The sequence below is a fragment of the Poecilia mexicana genome, unplaced genomic scaffold (genome assembly GCF_051168715.1).
Source record: "Poecilia mexicana isolate PSO_F unplaced genomic scaffold, ASM5116871v1 scaffold_22, whole genome shotgun sequence".
Classification (NCBI taxonomy): Eukaryota; Metazoa; Chordata; class Actinopteri; order Cyprinodontiformes; family Poeciliidae; genus Poecilia; species Poecilia mexicana.
In genome coordinates this window covers 13,879,334-13,895,623 of record NW_028263391.1, presented here as the reverse complement: position 1 = coordinate 13,895,623, position 16,290 = coordinate 13,879,334, and the positions used below count along the sequence as shown (strand labels likewise).

Here is a 16,290-nt window from a genome sequence, read left to right as displayed (position 1 = left end):
AAGCAAAATTCCTTCAGGTAATAATCATCAACAAAATATTATTAGCAGCAATAAAGTTGCAGCTGTCAACAGGCAACACAAACAAGCTGGAAGTCAGGTAAGGTTAAATGCAAAAATGCAATGATGAGCAGCAAACAAGAATTAGAAGCACATTGTGTTACTCCATGTTTATGCATGGGGTATTTATAGCACACTGTAACTAGAGAGTGGCAGATGACTGATAACATCATACACAGAAAGACTGCATTGAATACTAGAGGAGTGAATGAAGGTGGACAAAAAATATCACAAAAACTGCCTTTAGTGTCAAAAAGATGGTTCAAACATTTTTTTATGTAAAAAGAACAGAGAACCATCTGTAGAGGTATAGAAGTTCTCATAATCAGTAATTTTGTCTCAGAAATGTAACCAATATTATTCATATGTATAGAAAATAATGTTGGGCCAAGGATTGAGCCCTAAGGAACACCCCTACAAGGGTAAATAATACAGCAATAGAAAATGATCCAGCTTCAGCTGAACAAATCCAGAATGTGATATCCTTCCATTCACAATACTGTCAGATGTCAGGCAAAAAGATGTAAACAAAACTCCAACAGTGTCCCAAGCAGAAATATAGACTGATACAAAGTGTTCTGCCATCTGAATAGAGTAGTATAGCATATAAAAATACCATCCTGACAGATGTTAAACTTATAGGTTTTGATCCTTATAGGCAAAATATACATTGTAATACTTATGGTGCACTGGTAATATACATTTACCTTTGAAGTGAAAATCTCAAAAAACCCTGTAGGATAGTTTAAGGAATCTCAGAAGCAGACATGACCGCCTGTTGACTAAATTTCATTTGGCAAAAAAAAGCAAAAAAAAAAAAAAAAACAACAGAAGAAAGATTTCCTTGTCCCATCACTTCCCTCTTTATTTTGACCTTTGTGAATCAAAGGCTTGAATAATTTCAATTAACACAAAATCAGCGGTGGAATAAAAAAAATCTAAGCAATAGACTGATGGTGATTAATAATTTCGCACAGCTTAAATGACTTAGCAATAATTCATAATCAGCTCCACCCCAAAAGAAATAAGGAGGCATTACCATGGTGATTTATTGCGAGTCTTATCAAATAAGAAGCTCAATATGTGTGTTGGGATTCTTTTTGTCATGTCTCAGACAGTGCAGGAAAGTGGCATTTTTCATCTTGTTTTAATGGCTGGTATAAGTTTGCATTAGCTTAAAACACTACAAAGATGAAGGACATGAAGAAAGGCTATTAAGGAATTGAAAAGTAGCATAGCTACTTAAAATAATATCTTGCAGAGTAAATGCTTTCAGTATGTTTAAAGCTACATAAAAAAGCCAATTAGTAATTAACAAGTCTGACTAAAAATGGTTCATCCAAACTCTGACACACACCCATGCAAACATGTGCAATAAAAATGTGCACAGATAATGTCCTCCTTCACTCCCTCAGACACACAAACACACATAATTAGTTTCTTTGCCAGTTAAAAGGGGTGATGCTTCTTAATTGTGTTGAAGATCGGAAGTTCAGTGTGTCTATCCTTTGGTGAGTTTGAAAAAAAAAACAACCCTCTGCATAACAAAGCCTGATGAACAAACGAACGCCCACTTGCTCTCTCTCACAAGACCAGGGGCCTCCAGGCGAATCAAACTTAAAAGGGCTTCCTCACACCAGCCCCAGTTAACACAGGGAGCTCCAGTGCTACTTCAATTAAGCTTCTGCATTTTGGATTACACTGAGGCTGTAGGAAAATATAGTAATATCCTAAAAGTGTATGCCAGTCATTGGCTAGCTCCACTTTGATGCCTCTGTTGTTGGCCTGCGGACACTTGAACCAGGGGACAGATATTGCCCCCCAGCTGAGGGATGGCTACTGTGCTGATATGCAGTTCACAAAGCAGTCGTTTTGTCTCCCACAGGCAATCACTCTGACTCTTCAAACAGTATCACAGAGAGATGGTGAGACACAAGGCAACATAAAACACCACGTTAATTCACTGTACTTGCACATAGCTTGCAAGAAAACTCCCAATAATACTCCCCAAGTTGGCTCAACACTGCTTCATGTTGTGAGGTTCCTCTGGGTAACATCAGCCACTGATTGAGTTGTGGGCAACTGGATAGTGCCTGATGGCTTGCTTGTCAACAGTAACGGCATTTCTTATTCCCCTCAGAGAGTGCTACGGAGGACAGCTTTCAGAGCTGTGTGCGCACCCTGATCTGCAATCAACGGCTCCCGAAGTAGGCAAGTCTTTATCCGTAGCGCACAACACAGAGGTGAAGATGCTAGTTGACATGGAAACTAAAACTGAAAATCTACTGAGAGAAAGTTATTTATAACTGTTGAACTTTTTTTTTTTTTTTTTTTACATTATTATCACATTAAGGCTTCAGACTTCAATGAATTTCAAAGTATTCTACATAATCAACCAAAACACAGTCATTTACTCTCCACTGAAAAATCACCAATAAAACCCTGAAAAAGCATACATAAATTAAACAAGCTGCTGTTCATGAACCCGTTGGAGTACATGCAAGCCTTGGTCCCTTTGTGAAGATAACTATGTATTCTTTTTTTTTTTTTTTTTTTACCTTTGCAAATGGATATTTACAAATGAACTCAATCCAATCTGGCAAAGCTTGAGTTGTTATAAATAGCAGAATGTGCAGGAATTTCATTATTTAAATGTACACTTAATAATTAAAAAAATATGTTAATTTTCTATGAGGTGCTTCATTAGAAAGTCCATGAACCTACTTTAAGTCTCCTTCAAAATGAGCAAAAAAAAAAAATTATTTATACTAGAATTCCCTGAATTTGATGATTTCTGTCAACATTTTGTAACATGTAATTTTAAGTTGTGCACAAAGCCTACTTGATAAAATGATCTAAATATTATATGGTATAAACCATAAGAATGTTAAGAATGCTGTACAACTTGAAACAAAATCTAATCATTAAATTAGAGTTGTTGGTTTGATCATACACTACCTAAAAAGTAAGGGCACTTCCACAAATTACAGCTACTGTACATAAAAAACATGTGATTTGTGGTGGTATGATGCAAACGCATCATAGCAATAAATAACTATCATTGTTCTTTATTCTAGTAAAACGGGCCATTTATCACCATATTGAAATAAATGTGAGGAAGATGTTAAAATCCAGCGGCAGGCCGACTTAAAATTTGGCAACATATGATTGAGGCTGCAGACTTCTCCGTCAGTCATTTCAACCAATGTACTATTGTGCAGTAGTCTGTGCCAGGGGGACTAAATGTGAAGCACTGGCTGTAAGTCTCATACACCGGCATACTGGCAGTGACATACCGCCATAAAGTGTCATATTCTACTTCAACATTTTCTAAACCATTTCCTTCAGTGTCACTCCTGAGATGTCAGAAGGCACTGTTGGTAAGCAACAGGGTGGAGGTTACCTGCACTTTGCAACAAGGATCATATGGCCACAGCCACTGTACACAGAGCAAGGTGAGAACAGCTTCTGCTAAGGTTTAAACATGCCCTTCAGCGCAACAAAAGCTGACAGTGCGTTTCTCAGACCCCAGTCTGTGAGAGTAACTAGTGGTGGAAATGACAGCTATGTAGAAAGGTTATGATAATGACAAGTAAAGGTTAGGGCAATGATATCAAAGTGCAATGCAGCAGCTGGGTCGTTGGAGTCATTATGAGGAGGCTGTCTGAACGAGCCGAGGTGGGTCTCTCTCTCTCTCTCTCTCTCTCCTTGCACACGAAATGACACACACAAACATACACGCTGGCCTCCGGCCCAGACGGCGTCAAACTGTGGGAGGAAGGAGAGGTTAGATTCTCTGGCGGGCAGCAAAGAGGAAAGAAGGAGAGAGACAAAGACGTAGGAGAAAGAGGGGATGAGAAAGAGAGGAGGTGGGTGATTGCTAATGAAGGGGACAGATGAGGCCAGCCCTGGGTGGTGCTGAGCCAGAGACAAGCTCACTGCTGACCACGCCACAGTCGGGACAAGAGAGGAGACTGAGGTCACTGGGAGACAAAGAGAGAAGGCTAGAGAAGCAGTCCCGAACTGTGCATAGATTATCCAGTGTCATCTACAGCTACAGATCCTTTAAGGACCTAATAAACATGCACTTAAGAGTTCTTTTTTTAAATCACTTGCTGGTCAGACAGTTGGATAATTTTGCTTATATAAGCTTTGTTTAATTATTTCCTATAAACATTGAACAATTGAGTGCATAGTTTTGTATTCACAGTTCTTCTAATATCTGAATTAAGGACTAAATGTATAACAGGGTTCCAACATACATGCTTCATGTAAAAGGTTTTAGGTTTGCTGATTCAGTTTTTTAAACCTTACTACAGACTCCACCGAGAACACTGACTATATATATATATATATATATATATTTCTACAGTGGGCAAAGTGTGCAATTGGATGGAAGATGGAAGGAAGGAATGAAACAAAGAAAGATGCTGGGAAGCTAGGAAGAAATGGAGACAGCACAAAGGAAAGAAAGAAGAGAAGGAAGGTTAATAAAGGCAGAGAAGAAGTACAGGCACAATAAATGAAGAAAAATAGAATTAAAGGATGGAAAAGTGGAGAAGAAAAAAGAAACAAAGACATGAGGAAGAAAAAAGAACAAAGGAGAGAGAGGAAATGACAAAGTAAAAGAAAATAAGGAAAAGATTGAAAGGAAGAAGTACAAAAAGGGTTTGTAGGACACAAGGAAGGTCAGAAGGAAATAGGTAGGGCACAAGGAAAGATGTATGGAAGGAGATCGGGAAATACAAAAAGAAGGAATGAAAGATAGAAATACATATATTTGCTTCCTTTTAATAAGGAAGCAAAGACAAACAGGCAAACAGAACAATAGCAAGAAGGCATATAGAATGGAGGTAGAACACACGAAAAAATGTTAGGAAAGAAGAACACTAGGAATGGAGGTGGGACAAATGGAAGGAAGGACACAAGGAAATAAGGAAGGAAACAAGGAAGGACAGAAAAACAGAAGAAGGGTGTACAATGAAGGAAGGAAAAAGCAGAGAAAGGAAGAAATGAGGAACTGAAAAAAACTGAAAGAAATAAGGGTGAGAACAGGGAAATGGCTGGAGGACAGAGAGGGTTTATGACCCAAAGAAGGAGAGTAGGATATAAGAAAGAAGGACATGAGAAAGTAAAAGGGAGGAAGTAAACAAGAATGGAAGAAGGGTCGCAAAGAAAAGCAAGCAAGTAAGAAATAAATTCTTTAAAACATCTCCAGAGTTAAACAGTAGTGATAGTTTTAAGCTTTTTTTTAGTCCAAAGGCAGCTATTTTCCTTTAAGCAGGTGCATCAAAGACATCTCATCAGATCTGTAAAGTAGTGGTAAAGTTGTTCTCCAGTGTGCATTTTATCTGCAAGGAAACTGATTGTGTCTATGAAATCAAATCTCTAGATGTATCCAAAGAAGAGAAAACTGACTATTCTTTACAGTTTATATATATATATATATATATATATATATATATATATATATATATTTCGCTGTTTTTAGGACATCTTTGTGTGTGCTGTAAACGTGTGAGTGCATATATGAATAAAGGGAGCACTGATGGTGCCATAGGGTGCAGTCTCTCCAAGACTCTGCAGCATGACTCATTCTGCCAGCTCATAGCGGGGCTCTGCAACAAACGCACATGAACGCAGCCCTATTAAAGGAGCACTAATGTCACCCGAGCAAAATGCCATAAACTAAGGAGGATCGCGGCTGACGGCAAACATCAGATAATGTATAATGTCATGAAGTAAATACAGGTCAGACACAGGAATGTGGCTGTCCAATCAGACATCTGAAGAGCAGGTAGAAGGTACAAGAAGGGGCTGTCCCATGTTTCCGCACCATATGATTGATTGGATGTCTTGACCCATAATCTGCTTTTAACGGCCAGCAGCATTCTGACATGTTCATTTCCCTGTCTGCGTATGAGTAATGGTGTGTGTGGGTGCATGTTCTGCTTGCTTGTGCACGTCCTCTCATATTCTCGTTTTTAACCTTCCCTCCCAGCTCTTTGAGATACATCACCTTCGGCAGCTTTGATCTACGAGCTTGTTTGATCTCAGAAGTTTAGAAATTTCATAATTTATTAGTAAGTAAATCAGTAGAATTCAAAAAGAGAAGGCAGGAAACGGAGAAGAAGCTGTCGGATCCATACATCAGTGAAAGTGATCTTGATTAGAGGATCGACAACAAAACTATGTATATGTGTTTTATGCAGACCCTTTTCCTGTGCATTTCAAAAAATATATCAGTTAAAGCTATGGGTGCATGATCATGTTACAAAATGAGGGAGAGAAGCAGGAGAGATGGAGAAGATAAATAATTGTACACAACCACGTTAATCAAAGGCTTTCAAGTTACATTCAACAGTCAGAGTGGAAAGTATGCACAACTCTGGGGTGAAAAAAGGTAGAAAAAAAGGCAAAAAAAAAAAAAAAAAACCTGGAAGACCAGCACTCCGTGGTGGTGTTTCTAAGTTTTTTAATTTGGGCAAAATGGATAAATTTTGGCTACATGCCACAGTCAGCTTGTTACAGATTCAAGACCAATCAATATACATATAGAGAGAGACAAGAAAACATTTAAGCCAATTAGAGGCAGATCAGGCAATAAGCCCAAAAAGGAAACATCTGTGAGGAACACAGTCTAATCAGTGACGATCAACAAAAGCACACTCTTTGAGATTCAACAGTTTACAATTTAAAAACAGTAAACTATTGCTAACCTGACAATTCAGCAACAAAAAAAAATATGCAAACACACATTTCATAGGCAGCCTTGAATTTGTTGTAGCTTAGTCAGCAATAATTATCACTCCCATGATATCATCTGGACTGGAGGCTCTTACTCCTCTGGAGCTCCTCACCACCTACCATATGATTTATGTCTTAGCATAATCCTAATGCCACAAAAATGACTTATTAAAAACAATATCAATTTTAAGCAACATCAAATACCTGGACTTTATTTTTATTCTACTTTCATCAACCATAGAAACTGGTCAAACAACCAGTTTGACTCATAATTAATTTAATAACTTTCAAACTTTAAACTTTCAAAGTTTCAAGCTCATTTTCTCAGTTTTATTTCTGAGGTTTTTACTAATAATAAAAATTCTACTGAAAACATAGAATTCCCTTGTTTTTAGAAAACACAATTGTCTCCAGAATACTGCTTTTTTTATTAATGTGGTCGAGCTTAGCGGGTAATAACCCTGCCACAAAGTAATGCCGAATCAAATTAGTAGCCTAAAACACAACATGATTTATCTTTGATACTTAAAGGTAAAGTTAAGATTAAAACTGTGAAAGAAACGTTTCAAACTAGGAGTCAATTATTAGCTAATAGCTAATACCATGCCGTTGCCCATCACCAACGGATTCAATGTAAAAACCAAGTAGTATCAAGTAGTTGAGATGTTTTTTATAAACAATTAAAAAACACGACTTTTTTCATCTGTGTAGGCTGCAAAGTATCATGAAATCATACATTAGATGTTACACCTGACAAAACAAGTTGTGACAACTTGAAGTGTCTTGCAGAAGTATTCATGTTTCTTTCAACATGACTTTGTCACGTTGACAACCACAAACTTCAATGTATTACATTTGGATTTCATGTGATAGGTTATTTCCAAGTGGTGCATAATTGTTAAGCCGAAAGAGAATGATGCAATTTGTATTCAGAACCTTCAGGATGACAGCCCAGCATAAAATGCAACTCAACCTATTACCTTCAGAAATACTAAATAAAGTCCACCTGCATGTCTTTTAAAGGCCTCAGAGTTTCAAGCAGTCCCCTGCTACATTGACATTTTGCTAATGATATATCTTACAGTTCCAACAGCTGCCCTAGTTTTTTTTAAAACCGCAAACTTTCATGAGTTTCTTTTAGGATAAAGTAGCATCAAAGTGTCCAATAAGCCCTACATATATATTGTCGGGTACAACCTTTGTTTATGCTTAAGGCCAGGTGAAGCCCTCCTCCGTCTCTATACATCTCACTCACACACACCACTACTTTCTTTCTCCTTCTTTGCCATCTCTGCTGTAGGGCTGCATTACCTTACCGGCTCCCCAGTTCTCCCCTTTCGCTCAGCCGGTGCTCCAGGGAGCCACCCACACCAATCAGCAGACGGCATATGATCCTCTCACACATACACTCAAACACATGCACTCACCTACACCATATAGTGCAGTGGAAGGGAAACTGAAAGTACCAGCTTGTGTGTGTTTATATATACACCGAGTCCAGAAGGCCCTTGAAATATGCACAGCAGTCCCATGCATAATACATGGGCACAGCAGGAGAAAAGAACTTGTGAGCCGAGTGGATCTCTGCCTCTCCATCTCCTCGCTCCACCCCTCCCTTCCCACTCTATAACACTGTCTGCTGAAGCTGCTGTGCATATGTCTTAAATAACAACTGTCTCTCAGGGTCATGTGTGGGTCATGAATTGTGATGGAGGGAACGCATCAAGGCTGGGGTGGTGGTGGGAAAATGGATAGACGGCAGCAGGAAAAAGGAATGAGGTGAGACTGCACGGTCACACAGAAAGTCACGCATTTTTATGCTCAGCAGATGAAGAACTATAATCTGAACTGAAAGGAGGTGAATGATTCACTGTTTTCAGTCAGCTGAGACCAAACCTGGTGGCAGTTTCAGCAGGATCACTGACGTTTACAGGCTGAGTGTCCAAAGGTCAGACAGTCTATAGATGCCACAGAATGCCAAGCTGTGGTAACTTACTGCAGCTTTGTCATTTACCTCCAGAAAGTGAAGTGCAGCTCCATGACAGTGCCTGTGCTTGAGTAATGATGTTTAGCACCGGGGCTCATTGAGGAGCCTTACGTAAGACTTGCATATTCTCCAAATCAAACATCTGAAGTCTGCAGCATGGAACAAAACTTTTCAAAGTCCAATCTAGGTTTGTCTCTTTGGCTAACAGATTATATGATGGATGAGGTGGGCAGCTCATTACGTCATTAAAATTCAAGGTGCCCTTCAAATAAAAACGAGATCCTATAGAACATCCTGCATTCTGGAACATAAATATTTTGGAGGACAATAAGATTGTAATTGTCTGTTAAAAATAATTAGACTTCAGCCTCGAAATTAGATCTGAATAAAATGCTAAATATTTTTATTTTCCAGACCATCAGGTGTACCTACAGAATAGAGAGTTGATAAAATATTAACATTTTTTATTTTTATCTGAATTTTTTTATGATCAACCAACACAAGGCAGTTCATTATCCTGAAATGGGTAGAAAAGAATATTGACTTAAGCTGGCTTAAGTCAAGACAGTTTTGCGAAACAGAATGAGACCAGATTAAACAGGAGCATCTGTGAACGTCATTTTTTCAGTCTTGCCACTGAATCTCAATTTGGGTCAGGACTTTGACAGCGCCATTTCACCATATTTATATACTTTGAGCTAAACCATTCCGTCTTGTTCTAGCTGTACTTTGAGAAGAAGTTGCTCTGCTTCCGTCTCAAGTATTTAGTGCCACCCAACGTCCAATCAACTCTGACACAATTGTCTATCCTGACTGACAAAAAGCATCCCCACAGCATGATGCTGCCACCACCATTCTGCATTATGGCAAAAGTTTGTTCAGAGTTAAATGGAGTTTACTTTAGTTAACCAGGGCACCTTCTTCCTTGTGTTTGTCCCTTATGTGACTTGTGATAAAACAAGTTTTTTTTCCCCAACAGCACCATTTTATTTTGTGAAACTCTTTGCAGACATCTTAAAAATGAGAAGATTTTTGACAGAAGAGTTTGTCTTTCCACTTCACTATTATACACTGCTTTGTGTTGTTTTATCACAAGGCACTGTATTTAAATTATTTCAAGTCTACTTTTTCACTTGAAACCTTTTTACAATGTTCAGCTTTTTTAGAAGTGACGCTTCACAGATTGTTCATAAACAAAAAGATGGTAAACCACTTACAATGAGCTGCTTGAGGCCGATGAAGGACTGCTCCACAGAGTTGGCGGTGAGGACCTGACGCCTCATGGCTGCCTGCTCTCCCAAGAAACGAAGCATGAGGTCTTTCACGGCATCTCCCTGCATAAAAAACAACAACAACAAAAAACAAATACTGATTACAGTTAACCCACAATGTCTTATTTTTACTGTTACATTATGTCCACAAAACCCCGAGCATTAATATCTTAGCTACTAAAAATATCAACTGTGGACATTGAAAGCATCTAGAGTCCATCCAACTGTTTGCAAAAACAAAAAATACCATGGTTCTATTACTTGATCAGGTTTTTGACTTTACAATGGATGAATCAATCAACCAGTTATTAAAATAATTGTCTTATTTGTATTTCCAATGCATTAAAAACTACCAGCAGTAGAATGGTTAGCTACTTTGGTTCAATACATGGATGTAATCTGTCCTTTTCTAGGTGTCAGCAGGTAAAATAAGGATCAGAACCAAAATGAATGAAACTGGTGTAATAAAAGGTCTTAGAAAACATTAAACAATTATGTAACATTAAATGCAGGAGTGCCGTAATTTGTGAAAATACCTGAAAAACAAATAAATCTCATTGTTAAGAAAAAGGTTTGTTTACATGTACAAAATCATTGTAGGAAAGGGGGCAAAAATGGTACTTGGTGAAGGTAAAAAAAATAGCGTGTGAACTGCTGAAGGGTGAGTACATCCTTAGATCTTAAGAAAGAGACAACAAACATTTCACAGTTCTACTGCAGAAAATCCCAAAATATTGAGGTTAGTAGCTGTAATGTGAAGAAAGTTGATCAAGGGGTATGAATGCTTAATTTTAACGAATGCTAATTTCATTAAATATGAGACTGTTGATAATAATAATAATAAATGATAATAATAATAATAATAATAATAATAATAATAATAATAATGACTGATCCTTTACTAATTTTTGCAGTAATCAATGTGAAAACAGTTGCTGAATCTATAGATAAAAAGTCACTCTGATTTAATGTGTACAATTATTGAAAACAAGTTTGAAATGGCTTTACCTGCAGGTTGTCAAATTTCAGCCCAGGCATTGTGAGTTTGTTGCTCTCTACATATGCAGGGCTGTACTGCTGGGTGGCAACAGATATCAAGACTTTCCTCGTCTCCTCACAAGGCAGCCAGGCATCATGTCGCCTGTCCACCTCACTCAAGCTCAGCGCAATCGCAAACGGGTCATCGCTCCCTGAGAACACAGCTTGGAGCTGGTTGAAGGGCTGTGCCTGTGTGGCTGAAATGGGGGCCGGGGCCGGACTCGGAGCTGGGAGATTCTGGGGTGGAAGCGGTTGGGAGTTGCTGTTCGGTTCAGTGGGAGCAGGGCCAAACACTGGGCTCGGCGTGGGAGATGCAGAGTCTAAAAGCGCTCCTGGGGTGGAGATGGAAGAGGCTGAAGAGAGCTGGCGCTCAGGGGTAAGAGGCATGGGTGGCGGGCCAGCCCCAGGAGAAAGGTCAGCGTTGGGGTTAGAGACAGAAATAAAGGATGATGGAACAGTAAAAGAATCAAAGAAGTCAGAGGCTGGATTGGCTTGTCCGTTGTCAGCAAAGAACTTACTGAGGCTAGGGCTGGGCTGACAAACTAGGGGAGCAGTTAGCTTACTGGGGGTCACAGCTTCATCACTTCCACCCGCACTTCCCATGGTAAAGCTAGGGGACTTGATCAGGGTAGGCTGGAAGCCGTCGGGCACCAACGACTTCGGCAGGGTGCTCTGGCTGAATATGGTGCACACTGGCACAGGCTCATCTTTAGGACTAATCCCTCTTACTGGAACATCATCAGAATTAGCAGCTGGACTCAAAGTATCGCCTTGGGGTGAGACAGAAGCTGGGACTTGCTGTTGTGCGGCCTCCCCCTCTTTTGTTTCCTCTTTGGAGCATTCCTGTTCCAGCTGGTCCACTGAAACTTTAATCTCTGTCGTGTTCTGTCCAATTTCATTGTCCTCCTCTATGTTTCCAGGGGATGCATTCTCCGGCTCCCCACCATCCAACACTCCCACCAGATAGGAGTCGATAGGAGCCACGTCGTCCTCCTCACTGTTGTTAGGCGAGTCGGAAATCATGACGCTCTCCATCATCTGATCATTTAGTCTGTCCATCAAGCTCTCAGTGGGTGTGGCGCTGCTGTCTCCCTGGGGTGTGACAAAGTCTGTGCCGCCCAGATCGATGCTGTCTTCTTGGGGAAGGATGCTATCTTCGGAGGGAATCTGACTGGTGGCTTCTGCAGCGGGCTCTGAAACTGCAGCTTCATCATCAACCGTGATGCCCAAAGACACGGGCCGCTGGGCATGAGCTTCCACTTTGTCCATCTTAATGCTCCTGAAGAAACACAAACTTATTACAATTTTAAAGTTAGCTTGTCCATCACAACATCTATGTTAAAATACGGTTTTATTCAGTTTATTAAAGAATACAAAAAATAGTTTTAATTCTGCACAATTTAAGAACCACATAACCAGTTTGAAATCCTGATCCAATTGATTCTAAAGGCATGAGAATAATAGTAAGAAACAAACCAATAAGGATGACTTTCTCTAAATCTTAAATGGCTGTTCATCTAATAATCATGGAGGAAGCACAAGGTGATAAACTTGTTTCTTTAGAAACAACTGTGGTCTAACCGCCTTGCTATTGATTGTCCACTGCACAACTGTATAGTCACCAGTCTTTTCCATGGCTGTGTATGTTGACATTTCTTAATAAAAATCGTCCTTTTTGTATTGGTCTTATAATGTTCTAATTTTCTGAAAAACGGAACTTGGAAGTTTTCATTTGCTTTCAAAGACAATCATCATAAAAAGGACAAAATAATAAATTAAATGTATCGCTCTGTATGTAACATATGCAATATGCGTTTTTCCAATTTTACGTAAATATGCTTTCTGACAATCTTTGAATTTAACGAGAAGTACGTTTACATAGAACTCTATATGCCTAGTTTCTAGATTATTAATGATGTGGGTAGGAAACCTAAAGCTCCCTTGTCTTATGTTCCCTATTTTCCTTTTAGGAAGTTGAAAACCTTGACTTCCTGTCAATACAAACTCTAATAGCTACAAAACATATAATTATCACTGACATACAGATAAAGAAGTAAATTTAGTGTACGTTGTTTTATGTTGTTATGCGGGTATGATTCAAAGTGTTTCTCTCTTGACATAGCAATTGGGCTAATGCTACATTAGCCGGCTATTCACCATATTTTACCCTCACTTAACCGCTATTTGGTCCCTAGCTGACGGCCGCCGACGCTTTTTCAATAAACGCAACAAATTGCATTTGTAGTCCGACAAGACTAAAATACAGAAAATAAACCGAAAGCTAAAACACATTGCTATATTCTTACCTCACTGCAACTGACGGATGAAAACGTAATGCGCATGTGCCGCGCAAAAAAGCATCGTCATAGATGACACAGTACTATTCTTGAAATTGTTATACGTAAAATGAAAAGCGCGGAGCAACGTTGTCAGGCTGTTTTTACGAAATGTAACTATACGCTTGTCTTAAATCACGGAAGTGATGCTACTGTCGTTTGTTTTTAGCTGCACGGTTCAAATGCAGTTATTTTTAAGGTAATTATTCATTGAATCGGTTTTCAAAGGATAAGAAACGATTGGCGACAAGGTGAAAGATGGAAGACGACGCCCCTGTTATATATGGTCTCGAGTTTCAGGTAGGTAGTACCTGATTTCTGTCGCCTAATTCTACTAGTCGCCTATTCACTGACATATTATTATTGTTTTGCAGGCTCGTGCACTTACGGCCCAAACAGCTGAGACTGATGCTATTCGCTTCCTCGTGGGTACACAGTCTCTAAAATTTGACAATCAAGTAAGAATATAATTTTACATTTTTATGGAAAGCTTGGCATAAAGTAAATTTTCTCCATTGGAAACTAAAGGTATTGCTGATACACGCAGCAGTTATAAGAGTTATACACTGCTTTATGAATTTGGACAAAGTAAAAATAATTTGGTGTCATCTTAGGTTTTAAAGTTGAGTCGTATTCCTTGTGTTTGGCCCCATAAATCGTTCTTATACTTATGGAATGATTTTTCTCTTCTGTCTGTTTCTCGGAGATATTGTCCTAGTTTATACACCTGTTTTAAAAGGTTGAACACTCATTTCCTTTTAATTCTTACTCCCATAACGCTGCTTTACTTCTTTGTGAGAAAGTCAACAAGATGTTTGAAACATTTCTCGGAGTATCCCATTATTACATATTTGTCAGCTGCATATCCAAAGGTGATTTTTGATTAAGAGCTAGTGACCATTGAAGCATGTTCAAGAAACCAGTTTGAGATGGTTTGAGCTCTGTCAAGAGGCATTATTTTGGTTAACATGGCCATCAGAAAATGGCCTGTCTTTGTAAGTCAGTAAGCATCTAAGGAACCCTAACAATGAGAAAAGCATATTTTCCACACTATTAACTGCCACTGTCAACCTTGCCCATTCATACAAGACAGGGTTGTTGCATGGTTTTGTTTAAATTAAAAAAATATATATCTGTGAAGCTTTTATTAATTTTGATATTAATTATATATAGATATAATCTTTACTCCTCTTTTTTTCCAATACATACCATCACTTTTCTATCTGTTCTTCTACATGTGTCCTCTTTTTTTGTAGATCACAATGTCATCTGTAAACATAATAATCATCGAGACATCTGTTAGTCTGTCCATCACATAAGTAAACAAGAACGAACATAGAGCAGGTCCTTGATAAAGTCCCACCTCTGTCACTCCTAAAGCACACCTCACTGGTGTCTCAGAGTTCTCGTACCTGTCCTGCACCACTTTAATGGCCCGTTTCCACGTAGAATGAGAATAAGCGGTACTCTCGTAGTTTACACATTACCATATTCTGCATTTTTCACAACAGTGAGTATTTCTAAACAGACATATTTCTTGTATGCTGGTTTTCAGACAGGCAGCTGACCGGCAGCTTGCAGGTTTTCAGTCAGGCAGCTGACCAGCAGCTTGCAACACTATGTAGGGGACAGGTATTGCTACATGACGCAGTGTTCCAAGCAGCCAGTGAAAACAGACTGCTTGGAAGGGTAGGAAGGGTATAATGGAAGAAATTCTGTTGCAGTGGAACTGTAGCTGTGTTTTTTTTTTTTTTTTGTGGTGTAGATGCACAGCCTGAAATGATAATTTGCAAAGATTCATGTTAAATTTAAGAAATTTAACATTTCTTAAAAAGGAGAAACTAAGACAGCAGATGTGACTTTTAGCCTAATTTCACTCTTAAAATAGCACAAAATTACATTGTTGAAATCCAGTTTATGTCAAACTGTGTATAAATAATTTCTGTACAGGAACAAAACAGAAGGAAAGTACAACTGATAAGAAAACCAAATATTTAGAACTTCTACAATTATGATGATCTTTTTGGGAAGCAATTTGATTTTAAATGGATGCCCATCTACATAGTTAATTAATACATTTTTCCTGTACTGATTGAAATTGATGCCATTTATTTAAATCATTTATTTCAGTTTGTCTTCATATGTGCACCCACTTTTTCAGATGTGCTGTCTACAGTAAAAGACGATCTAAAGGATCCTTTGTGTTCATTCATCTGTTTTTTTTTTTCTGTTTCTGTCTGATTGTTGGGGCTGTAAACCCGTTGGTGTGTCTAAAAGTGTGTAAAGGAAACAGAATGAAAGGCTGCATGTGCGTACATGCACATCTTGCAGAGGTCATTACGGAGACAGATGACAGTAACAGTTGGCTCTAAACAGGAGAAGAAATAATTAGCTCTCTGAGTAAGAAGAAGCGTTATGTGTGCCTTAAAAAGAGGGAGCCTATTTTCTGGCCGACTTCAGTGTGAAAACAGTCTGGCACTGAATCCCTTCATGGTTCAGTCCAAGTTCTGTGTAGCGACGCTAATACGGAGCCTTTCGGGAATGGTGACAATGTGTCCTAGTCTCTCTGAGTGATTTCCTGTTTCACATTGTTGGTAGCTTCATATATTTCCTCTGTGTCTTTTAAGCTTAAATCGGTAAGTTGTTCTTCTTAGCCAAAATCCTGCAAACTATTCAACAAGTGTGACACAACTAAGGATTTAACTGATTAACAAAAGCATATTAGCATGCAACAATAGTAAAGAACAGGAATTAATGAGAAAATAAAAGCTGTTAATATCTGTCTCTGTTTTGAGTTAGCATTGGTCACGGGAAGACGTCTTGGAACTGAGAACTACTTTTAAGAAGACTTCTA

General features: G+C 38.8%; 2 protein-coding genes across 2 annotated transcripts in view; one reads left to right on the top strand and one right to left on the bottom strand.

Moving 5' to 3' along the window:
• trappc12 (trafficking protein particle complex subunit 12) overlaps positions 1-13,474 on the bottom strand; it is a 29,139-nt gene extending 15,665 nt beyond the window's left edge. Inside the window, exons 1-3 of the mRNA XM_014987434.2 lie at positions 13,407-13,474; positions 11,071-12,379; positions 10,009-10,125 (exon numbers count right to left, since the gene is read on the bottom strand). Coding sequence (XP_014842920.2) covers positions 10,009-10,125; positions 11,071-12,369 — 1,416 coding nt within the window. The 5' untranslated portion in view covers positions 12,370-12,379; positions 13,407-13,474. The remainder of the gene's footprint in view (positions 1-10,008; positions 10,126-11,070; positions 12,380-13,406) is intronic.
• A 96-nt stretch (positions 13,475-13,570) lies between these two features.
• Positions 13,571-16,290, top strand: part of eipr1 (EARP complex and GARP complex interacting protein 1) — a 49,766-nt gene continuing 47,046 nt past the window's right edge. The window contains exons 1-2 of the mRNA XM_014987437.2: positions 13,571-13,736; positions 13,811-13,894. Of these exons, the coding sequence (XP_014842923.1) occupies positions 13,695-13,736; positions 13,811-13,894 (126 nt within the window). The 5' untranslated portion in view covers positions 13,571-13,694. The remainder of the gene's footprint in view (positions 13,737-13,810; positions 13,895-16,290) is intronic.